Raw genomic sequence first — 25,102 nt, forward strand, 5'->3', positions numbered from 1 at the left:
AAGCATTTGGGGTGAAATGTCAAAATACCTGCAACTGACTTTCAAATGGCTCAGAAAAGGCACATATATAAACGGGAGAGATAAAGATGGTTCGCCTTTATTTGCGGACATATGTATTCATTGTTCTATTGTTCCAACTTTTCTTGTAAGTTTAAACTTATTCAAAAGATAAAGCTGGGGGAGAGAAGATTAAAAATAGAATCCACCATGTATTATAGAATCGTATACCTGAAACCCATACAATTTTATTAACCAATGTCACCCCAATAAAGTCAATAAAAAAACAGAAACCACCATATTGGATACATTTAACAGATAAAATGTTTTACAATCGTCAAATACATGTTGCAAAGTCCTTACCTTACTGGGGGCGGTAAGCAAGTAAGCCCTTTGCAGACCGTCCTTCCCAGCCAGACACAACTGTAGTCTGCCAATCTCTTCTTTGAAATGAGCAATCATGTTTTCCTTGTTTCCATCCAAGTTCTTTAAAGTCTGGACCTCCGACACAAGCTTGGTATTTTCTATTTCTCTGTTCTTCAAGTGTACCTGTAACAGTGCTTGAAAATGTCAAGAATATTCTAACTCCGTAACCCAAGCCAGTCAAAGTTTAAAATACTACCACTATTTATCTCTAACCCAAATATGATTAAGAGATGGGAAGACTTACTAGACTCAGACTAGTAATCCTAAAGTCGAAAATATTACGGGATCTCTGAAGTCTTTTCCTTTGACTTAATGATTTTAAGTTTTCTTAAATGGATGTGGTTGTTCTTTTGGGAAAACAGATTATGTTACAGACGGATATATTCAAACACGAAGGCATAATGAGACCCTAGAAAACATCTTAAGCAATTCCATTTTTGCTTGTGAAAACTACTGTATCACATCTTGTGTGTGCTTAAAAATGTATTTGTTGATTAACTAACCTAATACATTTTTCCCAGGAATGTTGGCTGTAGCTGCTCATTTGCTCACAACAGATACACAAATCAAATTCCATTAACTGAAATCATGAAAAGTACACATACAGTTTCCATTATCAAGGATTATCTTGCTTTAGTTAAGACTACCACAGATAAATGAACTGACGTACTTCTTGCACCTTACTCTTTAAAAAAGTATGGAATGCTGAAAGAGTAATTTCTGTTCCCAAGGACAAAATATATATTATAACTCTAGGTTCGCTGAAGCGCTCAGAAGCCAAAACCTCTGCAGCATCACTTTAAAAACACTACCTAATTTTCATAATCATCAATTACCAATTCCTCTAAATTCTGATAGGGCAGGGATGGGTCACATGACCCAACAGGGACTAAAGGAGGGAGAGAAAAGGAATCTCTCTGGTATTCCCGTGAACAACCTACATGAAAAATTCTGAAGTCAAGAATATACGTCTTGTCGAACTTGGTAAGTAGACTCCCCTTGCAAAATAACACAAAACAAAAATCTCTAAGGAAGAGTTTTACTTCCAATTTTCAGGGTACACACATACTTAAATGAAATACTGTTCAGAGAACACTCAGGGGGTGGGATCTGAGAGTGTACTCAAATCAAAAGCTCAATGTCACTCTGATCCCAACTTCTAATGCTTATAGAAAACCAAAGATATTAGTACACTGTAAAAGAATAAATCCCAAGACACCTCACTCTTGCCCCTCTTTCCTCCCTGCCAAGTCCTTTGCAAAGGACTTGTCTTTCAAGTGTACAACCGACACACAGAGGCAGGAAGTGTGAAAAAATAAGAGATAATATAAATATTTTAGAATACAAAATATAAATGCTGGAATTTACCCTAAAATGTCGTTGCCAATCCTCTATAAAATACCAAAAGTACTGTTCTCAGAGAGAAAAGAAAAGTAGGGTGAAAAGGCGACAGTTTTAGAGACAGATTTATCCCCTTTCCAAAATAAGTCACCCCTGTTATTATTACTTCTCAATACTAAATAGTGTGTCTTTAAGGATTCATTTTATTTATTACTGAATTAAAATTAAGACACAGACATCCTATTAGTCTTATTATCGCCCACTGTGCTAACAGAAAAACAACATGGAAAGCACTTACTTATCCACAGAAATAAAGCCCAGGTCTTTTCCTAGCAATAAAACTGAAACATTCTCACTGAAATTCATAGTAACATTAAATTAAAAATTATTATAGATACCAAATTTTCATTTGGTTAAAAAAAATGCCTTATAACTGAAAAAAAATGCATTTGAAAGTGGTCTACAAAAACAGCATACAAATGGTAATCCAATGGCATCAATTCTTCCTCTCTGTTTTTTCCCTACATTTTACAAAATCATTAAAAAAAAAATTTCTGCATACTTTTTACTGAGTCAAATCATAAAATCACCCACCAGTGAATCTCCAACAATTTTTCTTCCTGTTTTTAAAGTGATATGCACACATATGCATGCTCCAAATTGGGGAAAGAGCTGTCAAGTTGTCACATGAAACAGAATGGGTTTTAACCTATGACAAGCAAAACTTCCCTATCCTTGCTCTGCTCTAATGTACCCCGCAGACTCAACATTTTTATCTTTAAAAAAAAACACCACCACCAAAAATAAGTAGGAAAAATCCAGTGGCAATACAACAGATCATACTGTAGTTTCTCAGTACAAATTGTGACTCTCACATACTGACTATATGCAGTGTTACATTTTTATCTTTAATCGAATAAGAGTGGTGTCCTCTTCTAATCTAATCAAGAGATTAGATATAGCCAGCTCTACCCCATAATACTGATAACTCAGAATGTTCTTGAATCCCTCATCTGAAACTACTACCAGGAACTGCTTATGAGCCACTTAAGATAAATGTCTCAATATGCATCTACAACAGTACTGACAATTAACATAAATATTTCAGAATCACCTAAAAATAAAAGAAAAAATACAAAAGGCAAAAAAATTTATTATCAGTGAGAATATCCTTTTTAAAATGACAGTCCCTGCCCTGGCTGGTGTGGCTCAGTGGACTGAGTGAGGCCTGCGAGGTCGTTGGTTCAATTCCTGGTCAGGGCACATGCCTGGGTTTCGGGCCAGGTCCCCAGTTGGGGGCATGTGGGAGGCAACTGATCTATGTATCTCTCAGTTTATGCTCTCTCTCACATATTGATGTTTCTCTCCCTCTTTTTCTCCCTCTCCAAAAATAAACGAATAAAATCTTTAAATAAAAAAAAGACCGTCAATATTTTTAAATAAATAAAATGACAGTCCCTGAAGATTATTCTAAAAGTCAAAATCTAAAACATGACACTCATCACTAAAATAATGTTCTCCCCTAAGGTTTATATATAGTTCCTAAAGGAGGAAAATAATTGGTTATATAAATTCTGATAAACATATTTTATTACCTTTAAAACTCTTTCACTTATTATTCAGTATCTAAAATACAAGTAAATTAATTTCCTGAAAATTAATTTTTATGAAGTACACACAATGAAGTAGTTTAAAAACACGTCCTCAAATCCTTTGCTACTCCTCTCCTCCGGATTTGGGACCCAATCCTTTCTTCTTGAGCATCGGTGGGACCAAGTGCCTTGCTTCAGTGTACAGCTTTAAAGACTAGCTCATTAAATGCACCCCAACTTCCTCCTTGCTCTCTGGCAGAGCTCACTCTGATGGAAGTTGGCTGCCATGTTTTAAGGACATTCATGCCACTACTGAAGAGACCACATAGCAAGAAACTGAAAGGTCTCCTGCCAGAAGTCACGTGAGTGAGCCACCCGGAAAGCGGATTCTTCAGTTCCAGTTAAGCCGTAAGGGGACTGCAGCCCAAGCCAACATCCTGCACTGTGACTACACAAGAGGCCTCAGCTGGAGCTCAGCTGAGCTGCTCCCAAAATTCTGACCACTAAGTAAGTTTCAGAGTAATAAAAGTGAAAAAAATAAATTACCTTGTAAAGTTCCTTCTCATCCTTTTCTGTCTTCAACTGCTGTTCAAGCTGTTCTCTCTCACTCTGCACCTTCTTGAGCTTGTCCTTTAGACTGAGTTAAAGTTAAGCAACATTAACATAGATTAAAAAAAGCTCTGTTAAAACATTTTTACATAAAAGTATATTTTACAAGTGTCAGAAATACCTGTCCAATTCAGTTTCCTTCTCAATTGCTTTATTTGTCACTGACACAATATCTTCCTCAAGTTTGACAGCTTTGGATGTAGCATAATTGTATCTTCTATTAAGTTCTTCATTTTCCATTTTTAAACTTTCTGATGCTTCAGTAAGTTCCTTAAAAACAACAACAAAGTATTCTGATAAACCTAATTAGTAAGATGAATATGCATCTTTTAAGTATCTATGTATTCTTAAATTTTAATCCCACATTTGTCCCATCCAAAGTTTGTAAGCTAACACTAAAAACTAAACCTGAAATTGTAAAATATATTCAACTTTACATATACTAAATTAAGCAATTTTCCCCTGCATTTTTCATACATCCTGTTTATTGATTTCACTAACTTCTCCACCAGAGGGCAAGAAAAAAAAAAATGAGAAAAGAAATTTTAATTGATAATAATCTTTATTTTTCACAGCTCATCTTCCCATGTTAACCCACAGACAAATCAGGTTTCATATGATACCACCACAGATCTCTAATCCAACTCATAATTATAGCAAAGCACTAATTAATATACCTGTCTAAAGCAATGTTCCTGCCACTGACTCAGAGGAATCAACATTCAAAGAAACTGAAGCAAATATAAAAAGGTAGTAAATTAATAAATAAAATGTATTTCTCTTTAAAATAAATATTCTACCATAAATAATATAAAGGTATAAAATTTTGATCACAATTAAGACAATAACTTATGAGAACTTGATCAAACTTTTCTCTATGCCTGTTTTATAATCTGTAAAAAGATAAGGTCTTTCCTATCTAGTTTATAAAATGAGAATCGAATTTAATAATGCATATGAAGGTACTGTTATGAAAAACTATACATCAAAAGAACTGATAAAGATCAATTGTTTTTGTTAGGAATAATTTTTTAATTTTCCACTAATTACCACCCCAACAAAATCACCATTTTGTCAATTTCAACATATCAAATGCTGTAACAGTATTTATAAACCACTGATATTCATAAACTCAGTCAAATTTTTACCTATAGGTGGGATATAATTTTAAACATCTTGCTAAAATATAAAAATTGCTATGTTGCATCCATATCTCATTAATAAGTTTGTCACAACAGTTAGTAATACACTGTGGGTTTATTTTTCCTCAAAGCAGTGTCTGCCTTACTGTATTTGCAACATTTACCAAAGACTGTTATACAAAACTCAATGTTTTTGTGATTCCACGACCACAACACCAGAAAAAGCAAATAACAGTTATTCAGATATAACCGTTGTCCCAGAGATTCCTGTAAAAGTTGACCTTTTCAGTCTTTGTCTTGCTGATTTATAAAGACAGCCAGAGGTTTCTAAATAGTTTAAAAATTTTTTTTTTTTTTTAGTTTTATAAAACGCTCTCTCAGTACTGAAAACAGGCTACAGATTTAACCCCAGGACAAAGACTGAATTAGATTGCCCAGAGGCAAAATCTAGTTTCCAGCTCTGTAATTAATGAAGGTCTGTAGTGGGTAACCAGCATTCTAAAAAGGTATGCAGCAAGAACTAGAAAAGAGTCATAAGCAACTAACGCAAAACATGAACTAATTGCTTTATCTGTGAGCCAGTTAACCATAGCAAGTCACAAATTAATTCTAACCCTAACTTGCGAGTCTTAAAATCTTCCTGGTAGCCATAGAGACACCTGATAGCTCCTCAGCATCCAAGCCTATTTTCAAAAGGCATGGAAACACGCAAGTAGGTATTATTCTCAGGTTTCTAGTTCTCAGGTCTGAGGGAAGCATAAACATCTTAAATGTGGCCAGTTCTCCCCTGGCATGAAAATGGCATCAAGGCCCTTAGTATACATACAAAACACTAAGATTCATGTTAAAAAAAAATTTTTTTTAAGTAAAATCTACAACACAATCTCTGAAAAACACTTGAGATTTGAGGTAAACAGTAACTTGGTCAGTATTTGCAACTCATACCAAAAGGGCATCATAATTTTAATATTAAAACAGAGAAAAATATACAGATAAGTCCACTACTTAATCCATGAAGAATAACTACTGCCCATTCTGCAACAAAGCAAAGTTTAAATACAATAAAATGTAATGAAGTCTACTTCTACTAACTGTCAAAAATCTGCCATGAGCAAATACACTGTAATTCTACCTTTTTAAGAGAATACCAGTTCAAAGGGTTAAATTTTTTGGTTGGAGGAAAGAGAAGAAAGGGAAGAAATATAGGCCACAAATATATCTAATATCTTAAATTTCATTTCCTGAACATGTATACATTCCACAGATGAGTAATTTTAACACTGAGTTTTACACACATTTTTAAAAAGACAAGGAATAAAAAAAAAATTAGGATAGCATAATTTTACTTATGTTGCCTTATTTTAGTGAAATTGAATGGTCTGTGTGTATTGTTATAATAATCTATGTTACACCTGGATATGTAACATGTTACACACAGATCAAGGTAAAGAGAGCCCAGAAAAAAACCTATGCATACATGGTCAATAATTTATGACAAATGAGTAAAAACAGGATAATCCCTTTAATAAATGGTGCTGGACAAACTGGACAGCCACATTCAAACTAATGAAAATGGCCCACTATCTTATATCACATACAAAAATAAATTCAAAGTGGATTAAAGACTTAGACAACACAGAAGGTAAGTTCCTTGACTCTGGTCTGGGCAATGGTATTTTTTGGCTTTGACACCAAAAGCAAAAATAAACAAGTGGGACTACATCAAACTAAAAAGCTTCTGCACAGCAAAGTAAACTCAACAAAAAATGAAAAAGCAACCAAACTCTGGAATGAAAGAAAGTATTTGCACGTCAAATATCTTATATGGGACTAATACCCAAAATTATGTAAAAAGAATTCACACAATTCAGTAACAATAAAAAATACAATTTAAAAATGGGCAGTGCCTTGGCTGGGTAGCTCAGTTGGTTAGAGTGCTATTCCAATACACCAAGGTTGCAGGTTTGATCCCTGGTTGGGGAACATACAAGAATTAACTAATGAATGCATAAATAAGTGGAACAACAAATTGATGTTTCTCTCCCCATCTTCCCCCTTCAATCCCCCTCAAATAAATACATACATAAATATAAAAAGGGGCACAGGAACTGAATAGACATTTTTCCAAAGATGACATACAAATAGCCAACAGGTACACGAAAAGGCCCTCAACATCACTAACCATCAGAAAAATGCAAATCAAAACCACAGTTGGAATGACTGTCACCAAAAAGATGAAAGGTAGAGAAAAGGGAACTCTTGTGCACTGTGGGAATGTAAATAGGTGCAGGCACTATGGAAAACAACATGGAAATCCCTCAAAAAATTGAAAACAGGACTACCATATGATCCAGCAATCCCATTTTTGATAGCCAAAGGAAAAGGATATGAGAAGATATCTACACTTCCATGTTCACTGCATTATTCACAACAGTCAAAATACAGAAAAAAACTAATATCTGTCACCAGAAGAATAAATAAAGAAGGTATGGTACAATATATACAATAAAATATCATTCAGCTACCAAAAAATGGAAATCCTGCCATTTGCAACAACATGGATGGACCTTGGGATCACTGTGCTGAGTGAAATAAGCCAGACAGAGACAAATACTGCATGCTACCATTTTTACGTGGCATCTAAATAAAGTCAAACTTATAGACGCAGAAGAGAAAAGGTGTTGCCAGGAGCTCGGGGACAGAAGTGGATATGGAGAGGTTGGTAAAAGGGTACAAAATTGCAGGTATAAGATAAATTAGGTCTGAAGACCTAGTGTGTAACACGGCGACTATAATTATAATAAGTATTGTACAACTGAAATTTACTGAGAGTGGAACTTAAATGCCACGAAAAAGAAATATGTGTTTTGATGGACATTTTATTAACTAGATGGAAGAAATCCTTTCACAATGTATATCAAATCATCGTGATATACACTTTAAATAATTTATAATTTTGTCAGTTATAGCTCAATAAAGCTAAAAAAATGAATGAGAAATATTCAATGATACAAATTTCATGAAACACTATAAAAATGCTTCATCTTACACTTCAGTCTTAATCTATGCAAAGATTATGAGCTGGCTCTAAGTATACTATTTTAAAAACAAAATATTATAAATCCTGAGATTATTGCTTCGCAAATCAGATACAAAAAAAAAAAGTAACTGGCTTTAAATAAATTTATTGCTATATATACATAAAAAATAATCACTCCCTACACATGGAAATTAAACCTCATGTCTTTTTTTTTCTCAATGAAAACTGATAAAAGAAAATCAGAAATTCAATAAACTCATAACTTCAAAATTGGTTTTTGGCAATTCCACGTATTTTCAGCTATATATATATAATAAATTGAGGCAATTCCAAATATTAAGTAGTAAAATGCCTTTAACTACCTCTGTCCAAAACTGAGTGTCCAATGCAGTGATAAAAAAAGCTTTTGAGAAGAGAAAGTAAAAGATATAAATAGCTGAAGGTCCACTCAGAGCCACCATAATGAATGAACCTTTTCACGTTCCTTTACTCCTATATATTTTATACCTTTGGTAACTCCAAAATGATGGTAATGACTCAAGGTACACAACTTAGGTTGTAAAATTTAAGAACCAAAACAATATGCATATATTAACAGTTCATAACATGCTTCTTATATTGTATAAGCAATATACAATATATTTAGTATCCTCAAATATGATTTGGTGTTAAAAAAAACCTTGGAAGTACATCTTATACTAAGTACATCTTATATTATCAATATTCAAGTTAAGAATATATTTTATGGAGTTTAGACTCCAAAAAATTATCAACTAAACCCACTAAAAAAAACTTGTCACAGCTGTTTTAGTCTTATCTGAAAAACAAGATCAACATCACTGTTCCCTAAGCCTCAGCTTTAAATCTTTTAATTTTCAACTATATATCTAGCCCTCCAAAACAAAAAGCAAGAATAAATAGGCATGCAAACTGCCAATTTTTATGTAAGTCTAATAAATGCAAAGTTGGGGTAAAAAAAAGACTAATCATATGATGAAATATTTGACAACAGAAGGGAATAAAGTACTGACACACAGATGGACCCTGAAAACAGGCTACGTGAAAAGAAGTCAGCCACAAAAGGCCACATGATTCCATTTGTATGCAATTTACAAATACACAAACCCATAGCCACAGGAATTTGGATTAGTGGTTGCCTGGGACCGGTGGGGGATGGAGGACAAGGCAAAAGCAAAATGTCCACAAATAGGTAAAAGGTTTTTTTGAGGGTGATAAAAATGTTCTAAAACTAGGTTATGGTTGCACAATTCCGTAAATAACCACTGAACTGTGTAAAGTGGTGAGCTTTATGGTTTGTAAATTATATCTCAATAAAGCTAATTTTAAAAAGATCAATTATTCTAGAAAAATTAATTAGATTAAGGCCATATCTTTGACATTCAGAGGTAGAAGTATTGGGTTGGCCAAAAAAGTCCGTAACGTATTTTCTGTATGATGGCTCTAGTAGCGCTCAGTTGTCTTTAACTTCATTCGAAACAATTTTGTTGGACTGTATTGTGACAGTTGTCATATTAGCATGCATTAAAAAAAAACTGGTCAATTTCTATACAGCCATTTTAATACTGAAGATGAAATAAAATATGCAACATTTTTGGCATAATATGCTTTATTATTTCAAGAAAGGTAAAAATGCAACTAAAACACAAAAACAGATTTATGCAGTGTATGGAGAAGGTGCTGTGACTGATCCAATGTGTCAAAACTGGTTTGTGAAGTTTCTTGGTACTACTGACATTTTGGCCAAATAACTCCTTGCATTGGAAGGTGTTTAGCAGCACCCCTGGCCCCTACCCACTACAAGCCACTACCAGGAGAGAGCCGACATACTCAAAATATCCCAATCTCTAGTTAACTGGTGAAATGAAAAATGTGTCTTTTATTTTACGGAAAAAACTCAACGGATTTTTGGCCAACCCAATATGAAGAGCCCTGGTGCAGCACAGCGTGTCGTTAAGAGCACTGGCTGGACCCAGACTGCTACTATATTTCAGAGTGTCCTTGATCCGTAACTGGCCGTTTTCGGGAGTCACCTTCTATCTCACCCCCATCCCTCTGTCTTATAAGAAAGGAGGTAGGGGGAAGATGATGACTGGCATTCCACTTTGGAAACTGCCAAATACAGTTTCAAATAAGAGAAATATTTAAAGAATAAAGAGAAAAGAGCAATAACTATACAAAAACAGTGAGTTACAATGATTGGATAAAAAATTTAGCTGAATGCCTAACAGTCAAGGTAGTCACATACAATGAGATTTTATTATATTTTAATATTTGATGTACCTGCTTTAAAAGTTCAGATAAAAAAGTGGTTCCTTAACCAAAGAGAATGTCCTACTCCTATTGCAGGATACTCCAGCTGCAGAATCCCAAGTGTTCCTCAAGTGTAAAATTGGGAGAAAACTGCATATTCTTAAACTAAAAAGGCTAATGTTAACACAGATAGAAGACTACACGTTTATAAGATTTACAACTGTACACATTGTTTACCCTCTAACTCCAAAGAGCAATCCCAAATAGAATAAGGCAAGAGAAATCTTTTCAGAATTTAAGCCCTGTTTGATAGCATCTCTGCAGAGGTATGCAACATACAACCACTGCACTGGAGTATTAAATTGTTGAGAATCACTGCACTAATGGTTCAATTAACAATTCTTAATTAACTACTCTAGGCCTTCTTAAAGAATAATGAACAGACCCCAACCTTAGGGAACAACAGGTCAGTCCTGTCAACAGAAATAAGTACAATAAATCTGATTAGTTATAAATGGGATTGTGATATGTATAATCATAATCTGTGTAAGTTTGTCAAAACTAACAAATTACTTTTCTTGTGAAAATAGTAAATAAACAAGTCAATGACTAGGTTATAGCTTTCTTCTTCCATCATTTTCATCCACTAACTAAAATCCATTTGTGTCTCAAAAAAATTCACCAATATTAACTGCTTTTAGGATAATTTATAAATTTCTCACATCAAGTATTTCAAAATTTTGTCTAATATCTCATTTCACTGAATTCTCCTTTTTGGAAAAGTAATTTAATGATTCTGTTTTCCCTTATTCAGTATTTATTATTCCTAATCATATTTCCAACCCCTTCCCTCAAAATCAATCAAATATTCTACAATTAGAATAGTTGTAGAAATAGTTATCAGGCACTGATCAACAAGCCTGATACCAAAAATCAAAAATTTCAATCATTTACAACATAAAAGAAGCTGTGGCAAAAGGTTGACAGAAACTGCCTTGTTTTTGTATAAATATCTGTCTGATGGCTTTTTTTTTTAACACAGGGTTTTTGCTCACTTTAACTGGCTTAGTTCTTGAAAAAAGTGAGTTTCAGGCAATACACTTTATCAACTCCTATCAGTAACATAAGATACAACGAACCTTCTGCTCTGCCTGCAGCTGATCACATCTTTCCTTTTCATGGCTAAGTTCTCTCTCCACTCTTTCAACGTGTTCTCCAAGCTGTGCTGTCTGTTTTTCCAGAACGGCAATTAACTTCAACAGTTCTTCTTTTTCTTTCATGGTTTTCTCAATTTTCAACTGTAAAATAAAAAATGCAAATTTTTAAAATTCTGTTGTATTTTTCCATTACCATTTATCTCTCCCTATATGTTACAAACTGCTTTCCATTTCAAAAAAAAAAATACTAAAGAAATCCACATTAAGAATTTTTACATATACTAGCCCTGGCTGCTGTGGCTCAGTGGACTGAGCGTCAGCCTGCAAGCCAAGTGTCACTGGTTCAAATCCCAGTCAGGGCACATGACTAGGTTGCACGTCAGGTCCCCAGTCGGGGGCGCAAGTGAGAGGCAACCACACAGTGATGTTTCTCTCCCTCTCTTTTCCCTTTCCCCTCTCTCTAAAAATAAATAAATAAATAAACAAATAAATAAGTAAATAAATTTTTTTAAAAGAATTTTTACATATACTTTTTATCAATGAACCTTGTTTAGCATTCAGGTAGAAAAGTTCATAAATCATAAAATTTAGACCTTCTTCTGGTTGGGCAATAAAGAAAAAATTAAAAGTACAAAATTAATGAATTTTTCTACAAAATTTCATAATCACTTTTTCCCAGTAATTCATTTAATTGGTGTTTACTATCTCTAGAATTTACTGAACCTTAAGTAGACATTTTTAAAAGAAATTCAAATTAGATAAAAACTTCTGCCCTCAATCTTTCAGGAATCTAGCAGTTAAAATTTTATAATGAACACCCATACCCCATCACCTAAATTAATATTTTGCCATGTTCATTTTATCTCCCTTTATATTCAGTACTTCAGTTTATTTATATAATTGGGGGCATGGGTAAACCATGTGAAACGGAAGTACAGACATTTCACCCTTAGGTACTCCGAACAAGCATCTCCGAATAACAAGTGTCCTCTTCAACCACTACCAGTATAAGAGCTAAGAAAATGAGTACTTTTATTACATCCAATGGATAATCCAGTTAAATATCCCTCACTATAGCTAAAATATCAATTTTTTAAAAAATCTTGGACCCAGTCAAGATTCAGACTTTGAAGGATTGTTTCATTATTTCATTAATCATTTTTAATGTCAACAGTACCCCCCCCTAGATAATGGCTTACATTTGTACTGATCTTGTACAGTTTTAGATAAAATCATTAAAGATTTTGATGAACATGTAAACTTTTTTTAAGATCCTCACCCAAGTTATGTTTTTACTGATTTGAGAGAGAGAGGGAGAGAAAGAGAGACATCGATGGGTTGCCTCCTGCATGCATCCACATCAGGGACTGATCCCACAACCTAGGTACTGACCCTGACTGGGGACTGGACCCGCCAGCACTTCGGTGCATGGAATGAAGCTAGAACCAACGGAGCCACCCAGCAGGGCAATGAACATGGAAACTTAAAAGATTTGCCCAAAAACTGGTCAGAATATAAAAACATTTTATCTCAAAAATACCTCCCTAAGAGACAGCAATTTACATTTTCTTCATAAAGTAGGGAGAAGTGAAATAACTTGAACAGTGTCCCAATTTACTTAGAAAAGGTGCGCTAGAGAGATGTAGATGCAAAATGCCCGTTTTTCTGTTTGCGGCCCTGAGATCAGGGTGGTCTAACAAGTATCCGAAAAACTGCAATATAAACTAACTGCATTCTTCTTAAGAGCGGGGCTTGTTTGAGCATCTCTGACTAGCATTCAAATGCCGGGCTAAAAACCTTGATCATCGAGCACTTGTCAACACAAAATGTTTTAGTCACCCTATAAAAGTTACATTTCTTTATTTAAGATAAGAGAAGAATTTCCAGAAGGAGGAAAGGAAGATATAGAAGAATTCAGAACAAATGATTGGTTCCTTCAAGCCTTCTTAGTTCAACTGCCTTATTAAAGTATTTTATCTGTAACCTCTTGTTTTTTCTCTAATCTCAGTTTTTGAAGGTAAATAAGATAAAATCAAAGGCATAAAATATTTATGTATAAAAATTCATCTGACTATGAAGAAAAAACAATGACCTGTCACAGACTAATGTGAATATAAATTAACCAAAAATATATGCTGAACCAATTAAAGCAGCAGTTTTTTACAGAAACGCAAATGTAACACTCTAGTAGCTAAGTTTAGATATCGATACTGAGAAATATCTTGAACTAAGAATGTTGTTCCATTTTCTTCTTCAATAACTACTAAAAATTAAGACATATAAGACATATGCATTATTAGATCTTATGCACAGTAAATTTCTATTAGAGCCAATGCAATGATTCCAAAACATTCAATAAAAAAAACAGTAAAAAGCTTTCCACCTTTCCTTTTTAATTGTGATTAATCCAAGCTTATTCATTTGATCAAATGACAAGGGGGAAAAAAAATCATTCTAAAAATATTCAACCTGAACTTAGAGACTGCGATGCCTCCCTGATTCACTGACACACTTGGGATAGGGCATGCTCATGGTACAGTAAAATGAAGTTCACATCCAATGACAGCTTTATTGCTTTACACCACTTTCCCTCCAGTTCCACCCTCCAAATCTGTACTATTTTACTATTAATGGATTAGGCCACCACCAAAGAAGAAAGGTTAGGGTGAGGGAATGTTAGGACAGCTTTAGATCTAAGCTCTCTCAATTACTGCACATCTACCATGTACAAGATACTGGCAGTGAACTCAATATTTTTGTGACAGAAGACTTGTAAAGTAGTTCAAAAATAACACATTAAGTTTATTATTTTAGTTAAAAAGCATTTTTTTTAGGTTATACTCTTGCATAACCTGAAAATTCTTAAAATGCTAATGACCACGTGTTCTTACATGCTCTGTTCTTAAAACTATCCATAAATCACTAGCTCACTGTTGGCACCAACCTCAAGAAGGCCAGCTTTTGTGGTCACCACCAGCATGTCAGAATTTCCTTCATCTTCCATCGTAAGCAATTCTTCAATGGGAGAAGCAGCTCGAAACAGAAAAGGTGTACTTGCTCCACGGATTTCACCCTTATGGGTAACGTAACAGAACTGATAAAATTCTCCATCATCATTTGGAAGGTAGTATCCTAAGAGGAAGTGAACAAAACAAAAATTATTAAACTTCCTTTTATAAAATGTTATTTTCATTTAATTTAACAATACTTGCCATCTCCTCTCATTCCTGACCCTGTTCTAGGCATTTAGGGTATATCTTTCCTATCTCTCATAAATTATCAAACCTAGACTCTCCTTTCTTCCTTTAACATGCCTAAGTTTTCTTATCTTAGGTCTAAACTATATTCCCAGAACATCCTTTCCACAAATCTTCACTAAGAGCAAAACTAACTCATCTGAGAGAGTGTCAAGTATGTAGTTTTCAATGAGAGGGAGGCTGGAGGAGGAGCAAGGGAAGAACCAGCCTGAAAATCTAGGAAGATTATTAGGGGTGAGAATATGCTATTTAAAGAAATCTTCCTTCAATTAGTCTCATGTAAAAGGGAGATATTAACAAAAGGGATCACATATGAGCTGTGTAATGACAGGAAAAAGAATGAGATCTAATGACACTGTAGAACAAAAATAAGCTTTGGAACTACAGAGATTTATTCTGGATTCCAGCTCTACCACTCTTATTTACTTAACCTCCCTGAGCCCCAGAGTTTCTTATCTGTAAAAGATACAAACACATCTATCTCAGAGTTCCAAAGTATCTATAGATAATGTATTCATTCCATGTAGCCCACTACCTGACATCTAATATATGTTCAGTATCTGTTTTCTCTTTCTTCAACTCAATTGTCCTCTTTTAAATTTTGCTGGATTATCCTAGCACAAAATTATCTACCTCCTCTCCAAAGCTCCATGGTATTTTTTACATTTAAAAAAAAGCTCCACAGTATGCTTTGTATTAGTATTCATTATACATGTTTTATAACCTATATCAAGACCTCAGAAATATTGAGGGCAGATATGTAATATAAAAATTCTGGAATCCCCCAGGACTTATAAAAAGCAAGCATTAAATGACTGTGAAATGAACATACAAAAATGAATATATTCACCTTATCTTGGATATTATTATCTACCCAGAAATCAGTAATCCCTATGCCTGTTATTCTTCCATATCTTAAAATTTTCAGTCTCGTTATTATGATATCTACTTCACTTGATTTCATTCTTTAAATAATAGCTGGCCTTTCTCTTTAGAAACAAGAAGGGGCAGAAAAAATACAAGGTAAACCTAGATCATCATCTGGTGCTTGAAAGTAAGGAAAGTTCTTTTAAAAGAACTGGGGGAGAAGGGGAATGTCAAAAAACACAGGGGCCCGCTTGAACAATTTGAGCAACCAAAATATGATATAGTATCAGACTTTATTCCATAGAATAAATATGCATGAGTCCATGGAGAAGGGGACTTTTCCTAACATAGTCCCAACTAATAAATACACAGAGAATGAGAATAAAAGAGCACCATTAGGCAAACACAACAACAATAATGTTGTAAGCAAGATCCAGTGAAGGATCCTAAAATGGGCAAAAGTTTGAGGAGAAACGATATATTTCCTTCATCTCAAAGTAGCTCCTCCATAACAGTCATTAAATACAAAGGGAAAAATACTAACCCCACAGTGGAAAAACACAGCAGACACCACCTTAACCAAGTGATCAAGATTACTATCACCAGTAATAAGATATATGGACATCATATACTCCCTGACACAATACACTGAGAAGGGTACAACATTAGTTCCACTGTGTTCTTCCTAAAAATGTATAACTGCGATGTAATCATGACAAAGCATTAGACAAACCTAAAATAAGATATAGCCTACAAAAAACAGACAAACAAAAAACTCTAAAAACTGGTAATGAAAAACAAGGACAGGAAGAGAAGGGGAAGGGGCCAGTCAAGGAACTAGTATAAATGACGCACGGACATGGACAAGAGGGTGGGGACTGACTGTGGGAGAAAGGGGGTCGTCAGAACAGGGGAGAGCAAAGGGGGAAAAAAGGGACAACTGTAATAGAACAACAATTAAAAAACAAATAAAAATAAAAATAATAAAAAAGAAAAGAAAAACAAGGACAGAAAGAAGATACGAAAACTAAACGTAATGTGGGATTTTGGATTGAACCCAGAACAAAGAAAAAGAACATCACTAGGTACATTTGTGAAACCCAAATGAGGTTAGTACTTTAGTCAAAAGTATTCTACCAATGCTAAATTCCTGGTTTTTAAAAATAAATGTACTACGGTTATGCAAGATGTTAAAATTAAGAGAAGCTACTGAAGAGTGTAAGTTAATTCTGTGAACTATTTTTACAGCTTTACACGTAAAATTATTTAAAAATATGAAGTTTTAGAAGAGTGATATGGAGGTGCATTTGGCAAGGTAGTTTTCAGTTTCAAAAACCCCACCCTCCTAACACCTACTACTACGTCTATTAATGGACGTCTCGGTAACTCTGCAAATGGCCACTACTTATTTTTAAAACTTAAATAAAAAACAAAAATATAGTCTAATCAGCTCTGGTATCACGACAATAGAAATTCTACAAGCTAAGTATTCAGTGTCTAATTTTAAAAACTCAAAAAAATAATACTAAAAAACTTGGTTCAAATACCATTTGAGAAACAATTTGAAGCTACCTAGAAAAGCCCTGGCTGGTGTGGCTCAGTTGGTCGTCCTGTAAACCAAAAGGCAGTAGGTTCGATTCCCTGGTCAGGGCACATACTACATTGATGTTTCCCTCCCTCTCTCTAAAAGCAACGGGTAATGTCGGATGAGGATTAAAAACATAACAGCAACACAGCTATCCAGAAAAGGCTCCTGCCAGATTAATAACAATTAAAATAAAATAGGAAAAACTAAAAACCAAGCTCCGAGTCCAATTTTATAGCCTGTGACATTAGCAATCAAATTATAATAAACAAATTAGGGTCTCTAAGAAAACAATTACTTTTATGTATTTCTGTTAGCTGTTTTGAGTTTAGCATTTCAGGATTCTCATGACTCATCCATAAAATGAACAAAGTGATTTGGATTGTACTTAAAACCCATTCTAGCTCTAATATTTTATGGGTAAGTTGTTCATGCCTCTATTCTGCCTTTTTTATATAACAAACAAGTTCTAGGCAGATAGAAGATTTTAATTCTGAATTTCAAAGTAAAAATTAACATGATGAATTTTCAGAAACTTGTAAAACTTACTGAACTTATGCTTAGCTCCCATGAAAATGCTTTTAAAGTATAAACAAAAATGAACTGGATGCTTTTCTCCTTTTTGTTTTTTACTGCTTTTAAACAGTTTGCTAACTAATAAATAAATTCCTAAGTCAATATAACACATTTAATAAGTTAACTCATTTATTACAAGGCTAATTATATTTAAAATAACTTTTAAGAACAAGTATCCTAGCAGTAAAATCAGTTCCAATATACACACTTGAATTTGAATTAAAAGATAAACCACACACAATCTATAACATTCATTAACCCATAAAACATATGAGAATCTAAATCTTTGCCTCTATTACAGTATAAATTTTATCCTCTGAATACTGGTTTCTTGACACAGTACATAAGAAAATGGTTTTATATGTGCAAGCTTCATGCGGTTACATTGCGAACTGATGTTCACACCAAACATATACACAGTACAAACCTCAGAATAAAAAGTTTAAAAAACATAAAGCACCAAAATACAAAAAAACTGACAACACTAAATGCTGGCAAAGAGGTAGAACGACAAGAATTTCTGTTCACTGCTGGCGGGAATGCAAATGGTACAGCCACTCTGGAAAACAATTCGATGGTTTCTTACAAAACGAAACATACTCTTAACATATGACCCAGCAACCACACTCCTTGATATTTACCCAAATGAAGTGAAAACTTATATTCACACAAAAACCTACAATGGATGCTTGTATCAGCTTTATAACTGCCGAAACCTGGAAACAACCAAGGTGTCCTTTAATAGACAAATGGATAAACAAACTATTACATCCATACAATGGAATATTATTGGTATCCTTTGCAATGCTATGAATTTTATGTGTATTGAAATATTATACTGTATCAGTGTCCATTAGCATCACCAGGCCAAAAGGAATCTATGGCATAAACAAAACTAAGAATTTGCTTCCATACAACCCAAAATAAGTACAATTATAATACAAAATCACACTGCAACAAATTATGTGATAGATTTCTAAATAGAGTTCTTTTTAAATCTGTACATAGTGGCAAACTAAGACAAGAATCAATTTTACATTACTCACATCCGTTTTATGGGCAACTTTCCCTATAAAATTAATATAACTACTCTATAAACCCTGTTAATCATCTTTGTGGTGGTCATGCAGAACACAGGTGTAGGCAAAAGTATGTTTACAGTTGTTAATATGGAAAAATAATACAAGAATAAACTGTTTTGGTATTTACAACTGTGAACATACTTTTGCCCACCACCCCTCTATTTTTGTAGCCTCTAATTTGTTATATTATTTTAATATGAGCAACAGCATTGTATTCTCATGTGGAAAAAACAAACAAAAGTAAAGAGCTAATAAGAAATCAACTCTCTTCAATGAAAGTCACCAGGCAAAAAGCCATTGCAATGTCTACATAAAATATCAAATGGCCTACAGTAGATATTTACATTCTCAGGACTTTCGCTAAACAAAGATGTAATTAATTCAACTGTGGTATGCCGGATATGCCTAAGTAGATAATTACAACAGATACAACATTTTTATTGGCAATAAAATACCTGATTTCATCGGGTTCTGCGGTTTTGAATTCTTACCTTGAAATGCTAATACGCAATCGACTGTTGATCCTTCTACATAATGTTCAGGCATAGGGGACCACAAAAATGTGTAATAATCACGAGCAGTGCTCCACCCAACCTAAAGGAAAAAAAACATGGAGATTATTAGTAAGCAGTTCAGTATTAGTGCTATCTTACAGCATATTGTTTTTACTGCATCCTAAAGTTAAGACATGGGTTCACATGTTTAAAAATCATTGTATTTTAACAAGCATGTCAAATTTTATAATTTTTTATTAAGCTATAACCTAATGCTATAAAAATGTATATAAATTGAACAGTAGTTTCTACTATGTATTAAAATGTAATTTGATATCCAATTTCTCAAGGAAAATCTTTGTATCAAATATAAAAACTTAAGTTTTGCTTAAAATTTGAATTTACTAAACCTGTTTTTAAAACTTTATTTTATGCCTCAACTTTGAGTGTATAATTAGGTCCCCTCCCCTTAAATCCACTAACTTCACTAATCTTTCATCTTCCATCTTGCCTGCAGCCAATTGGTCAACTGTAAAAAGGCCTTTATTACCAAGATGATTATATGTACAAATATAGACCATCTATCTCCCACCTATCTCTAAAACATTTTCACCTCACAACATGTATACATTACATATCTCTGTATTTTCCAGATGAACTGTACTGTGTTAAATATGGATTAGAGACGTTTAAAACAGGTATTAGGTATCTCTTTGCCAGTGATATTACAAGAAATAAGTAATCCAGTGAGTTAGATTATAAGTATAGTCTATAATTCTGATTGACCTAGGATTAGATAATAGAATATTGAAGCTGGAAGAATTTTAGCAATCTTTAGACCCTAAAAGAAGTGTTTTCAAACGGTAGGTCACAACCCAGTAGGAAGAGGTAATATCAATTTAGTGGTTCATGACATTTTTAAAAATTATAACATTTATTTTTAAAATTACATAGAATTAAAAAGATATAAGAATGCATGACAGCAAAGTATGGCTTCATGAAAATCTGTTTCAGATGTATTTGCATGCGACTTTGCTAGGTCGAATCACAGCATTTATTTCTGTGTCAGGATCAAAAATGTCTGAAAGACACTAGAGTATTCATCTCTTCACAGATGAGAGGAAAGCTTGAAGAATCTATGATGTATTGGGTTGGCCAAAAAGTCCATTTAGTTTTTTTCCATAAAATAAAACACATTTTTCATTTTCACCAATAACTTTATTGATTTAGATATTTTGAGTTTGTCGGCTATCTCCTGCATGGTACGTAGAACGTTGATTATTCTCAAATAATGTCATGATTTGATCACTGTCAACTTCAACTGGTCTACCCGACTGTGGAGCATTGTCCAGCAAGCAATCTCCAACAGTGAGAAACCTCCAGCACAAAACTTCTCAAACCACTTTTGAAACATTCGATGAATCATAGCACCTTCTCCATATGCTGCACAAATCCTTTTTTTTTTTTTTTTTTTTTGCCTTTCAGTTGTGTATTTACCTTTCTTGAAATAATAAAGCATAATATGCGGAAAATGTTGTATGTCTTCTTCCATCTTCAATATTAAAATGGCTGCACAAAAATTCACCAATTTTTTTTTTTAATGCACGCTGATATGACAGCTGTCACAATACAATCTAACAAAATTGTTTTGAATGAAGTTAAAGACAACTAAGTACTACTAGACCCATAGTACGGAAAAAACTTAATGAACTTTTGGCCAACCCAATATGTAAGAAAGGAACCAAAACAATGGATGTTTCACATAGTCTAGTATAGGGAATTAGAATAGTATAGGCACCGTACTTCTGTTACTAATGTGATAGCAAAACAAGAGCAAAAAAGAAAATTAAGCAAGGGTGATATGGAAGGGAAAAAACAACCTTTAACTAGAATTAACATTTTAGAAAAACACATTGGATAAGGGATATTGATCAGAAAGAAATTTTAAGAGTGTAAAGAAGATGAGAAGTATGTGAAGGTCATCTAGTAAAAATAAAGATATTAATAAATGCTAGAGAAGCCTTGAGAAAAAGAAAGATAAACATTAGGGTAAAGAGCGCACACAAAGAGCACTTTAAAAAAGACAGAGGCTGGAGATTCAGGGGACAATGATTTCGGGGGGGGGGGGTAAAAGGAGACAGGTAAAGACCAAGTAGAAAAGGCACTGAAAACATACTGACTGGTTATATATGGATAAATATAAAACCTACAAAGCAGTATAAAATGAGCCTATGAATTTTTTAGGTCTAAAAAAATATACACCAAACTTTACAGGTATTTCAAATGGGGAAGGTAGGGCTACAATGGGTAGAGGCATTCACTTTGTTGTATATACTGTAGTTTTCAAAAATCAAATCAGAAGAGTAAAGGTCATTTCTTTTTAAAGGAAAAAAAACCACAAAAATGCCTACATTTAGAGGAGGATGTGACGCTGATTCTTAGACAGAAATAATAAGCGTCCCACACCATGAGATAAAATGTTACAGAGCTTTTACATCAATAAGAAACTGGCTATAATGGTAAGTGAAAAATTCAGGACATAAAAAGGGTCAGTACTATTCCAACTACTTTCAAAACATGTGCATTAGAAAAAAGACTGAAAAGTCTTCAACTAAAAAATATTGGAAAGAAATAATTAAAACATTCTAGCCACTCCTATTAGTTAGGGATGTATGGGGAACTTTATCTTTTATATTTTGTTTTGTGTCAAGTTTTCTAAAATTACAATTACCTTTACGACAGGAGAATATTATTTTAAAACAAAATGAGACTGGGTTGGGAGACCAAGACAAGGAGAAACAGGGAAGAGGAAGACAAAAGCTTGGAACAAGATATTCAAGCGTAACATCATTGCTCAGGTTCACTTTCCACAGCAGGAAGTTAAAAGTCTTTTTGCTTGTTTGTGTTTCGTTTTGTTTTATCTGGTTGGCAGTAGATGCAGTGAGAACAAAAGGGTACTGGGAGGCTTTGTTTGCCTGTGTGGCTTTGGGGCACGACAAAATTTACTTTGCACTCCGGAGTTCCTCAACTAGAGTAGTATCTCTGAAACCTGAGAACTGTAAGACTCCTTTTTAAAGCTTAAGAAAATCTTATGGACCTTTAGTATAATACAAATTACTTTAATAATAAGGTAATTTGATTTATACTAAGCATAAATCTAAATATAAATGTCCTTATGTTTATAAACCTATACAATTAAGACCAAATCAAATTCATAAACACAAACAATAAAACTCAAATACAGTATAATATATAACATTTTACTACAACTAATGTTAGATTTAATAATAAAAACATCGCATCAGGTATAGCTCTAAATTTTTTCCTGTGGGTTTTTTTTTTAAGATTTTAGTTATTTTTTAGAGAGGGAAAGGATGGGAGAGAAAGAGCAATGGGTTGCCTCTCGCATGACGCCAACCAGGGACCTGGCCCGCAACCCAGGTCTCTGTCTCTGTCTGTCTCTCTCTTTCTCTGCCTTCCTCCCTCTCTAAAAATCAGTAAACATATCCTAGAGTGAGGATTTAAAAAAACACTAGCTATTCCTCAGCCACATATGAAAACAGTCCAAAACATGATCCAAACCAACCTTCCCCACACCTCTCCTGACACTGGTCTCCCAGACAAATCAAATTCCTTAGCACTTTCATCCTTCCCCTTATAGTTACTACCTGGGTACTTTCTCCCTGCCGACCAGACAGTATTGTATCAAAACCATTATGGAGGGCAAGTTGCAGTACACATGAAGTGTTTAAAAACATGCGACGCCAAAAACATGACAATTCACTTCCAGAAACTTACCCTATGAAATAAGTGGGCAAACAAAATAAAGATACAGAGATCTTTATTAAGCACTGCTTTAATAGTAAAGTTTAAAAACATTTCCAATGAATCCCACATGCACCAATATCATGTGCGCACTTTATTATAGACAGTGTATGTGCATAAATATTAATTATATGTAGCTATATGCCAATATGTTAACAATGGTTATTGCTAGGTAACAGCATTAAAACATGATTTATTTTCTTCCTTGATTTTTCCTGTACATTCTGAAAGCTTGAACTTCTTATCGAGCTTTAAAGGATTATTCAGGCAAAAAAAAGATGGAAAGGGTATTCTACACAATTTTATTCATTTACTTATTGCTTAGAAAAAAGTTACAGTCCTTGAAGTGTACAAGAGATAATAGTTTAGCATTAACAAAGAAAAAAAAAGCAGCAGGCAATGACAAGAAATGAAACTGTAGATCAAGTTACATAAAGGAGCCCTATATGGCACACTAAGTTATTTCGTCTTGGCATCATTGTACAGATGGAGATAAGAGTTTCAAAAAAGGGGAAGATATGTTCATATTTTCATCTTTTAAAAAAGAAAAAGTCTTTTAAGTCCTGATTCAAGGATATATTTTCATTGATTTGAGAGAGAGAGAGAGAAACACTGATCAGCTGTTTCCCCTACACACTCTGACCAGGGATCCATCCTGCTGCCTAGGTGTATGCCCTAAGGGAGAATCGAACAAACCTACAACCTTTGGGTGTACAAGAGGATGCTCCAACCAACTGAGTAAGCTAGCCAGGGCTTCACCTTATATTTTACATAGAGCAGGTTAAAGAACAGATGGGGGCACAAGAATAAAAGCAGGGGAAACAGGTGATCTATTGCCATAGTCTTGAATAGAGATAAGGAGGCCATGAACTAGAGCAGTGATACTAAAGATGCAGAAATACGTACATAGTAGACAGAATTGGTGTTCGGCTGGAATTAAAGGGAAACCCATAAGCTTTGGCTTAGGCCATGGCCATTAACTAAAAGATGAAAAAATAAAATAAAGTAATCTGAAGAAAAGAGGTCAAGGTTCACCTTCTTGAACACAATTTATCACACATAAGCCTACATATCTACACTTGCAAAGACTTCTCACCGCCAGTAAGAAAAATGTCTATGAACTACTTAGCCTAACACTGAACGGTCCTTCGTAGACAGAACGAAGCTTAACTCCAAACCTAACCCACCCCACCTCCCTGTATCAAGCCTGTGTTCTAGTTACACTGATTCATTCTCAGGAACACTCTTACCTCTGTGCCTTTCCTTACTCTACTGGCCTGCCAGGAATGCCCCTCCCCCGATCTCATTTCCCTGCTCTAGTCTCCCCATTTTTTTCAGGTAAGAAATGGAGAAAATAGAAAAAGAAAAGAAAAAGATTCTGAAAAAAAAATTTCACAAGACCTTGAGTGAAGCGGAAGCTTTTGATCATAGAAAGGAAAGCATGGATTCAAGTTACCAGCATTTGTTGCACACTATTCCACTGTTAAATACAGAACCAGTCACATTTACAAATGGAAATACTTTACATTTGACATTTATAAAAGCGACTCATTTACAAAACTGACCCTTAATGTAGAGTGAAGACAGAGCTAGAATAAGCTACCGATCAACCTGCTTGAAAGAAAATAACAAGTACCCAGATAGAAGATGCAAAAAGTTTTTCTTACCTTGAATATACCAACCCAATCTTTCGGATGTGGATGGATATATGGAGTTAAGGTGTAATGACATTCCAGGTGTGCATTAGGAAGATAACTCTTGGCCACATTCTGGAAGATGACGTGGGCAAAATTGGAAGTCTGTGAGACTTCTTGAAAGGATGTCATTGTGAATCTGAAACA

The 25,102-nt window shown here is 34.2% G+C and overlaps 1 protein-coding gene across 2 annotated transcripts in view; it reads right to left on the reverse strand.

Moving 5' to 3' along the window:
- TAX1BP1 (Tax1 binding protein 1) overlaps positions 1-25,102 on the reverse strand; it is a 60,538-nt gene that overhangs the window by 28,245 nt on the left and 7,191 nt on the right. For both annotated transcript variants that reach the window (XM_090287074.1, XM_090287073.1), the window contains exons 2-8: positions 24,929-25,094; positions 19,434-19,536; positions 14,520-14,707; positions 11,558-11,716; positions 4,087-4,235; positions 3,903-3,993; positions 361-546 (exon numbers count right to left, since the gene is read on the reverse strand). In XM_090287074.1, coding sequence (XP_090143200.1) covers positions 361-546; positions 3,903-3,993; positions 4,087-4,235; positions 11,558-11,716; positions 14,520-14,707; positions 19,434-19,536; positions 24,929-25,087 — 1,035 coding nt within the window. In that variant the 5' untranslated portion in view covers positions 25,088-25,094. The remainder of the gene's footprint in view (positions 1-360; positions 547-3,902; positions 3,994-4,086; positions 4,236-11,557; positions 11,717-14,519; positions 14,708-19,433; positions 19,537-24,928; positions 25,095-25,102) is intronic.

The sequence above is a fragment of the Furipterus horrens genome, unplaced genomic scaffold (assembly GCF_987537825.1).
Source record: "Furipterus horrens unplaced genomic scaffold, mFurHor1.1.pri manual_scaffold_9, whole genome shotgun sequence".
NCBI lineage: Eukaryota > Metazoa > Chordata > Mammalia > Chiroptera > Furipteridae > Furipterus > Furipterus horrens.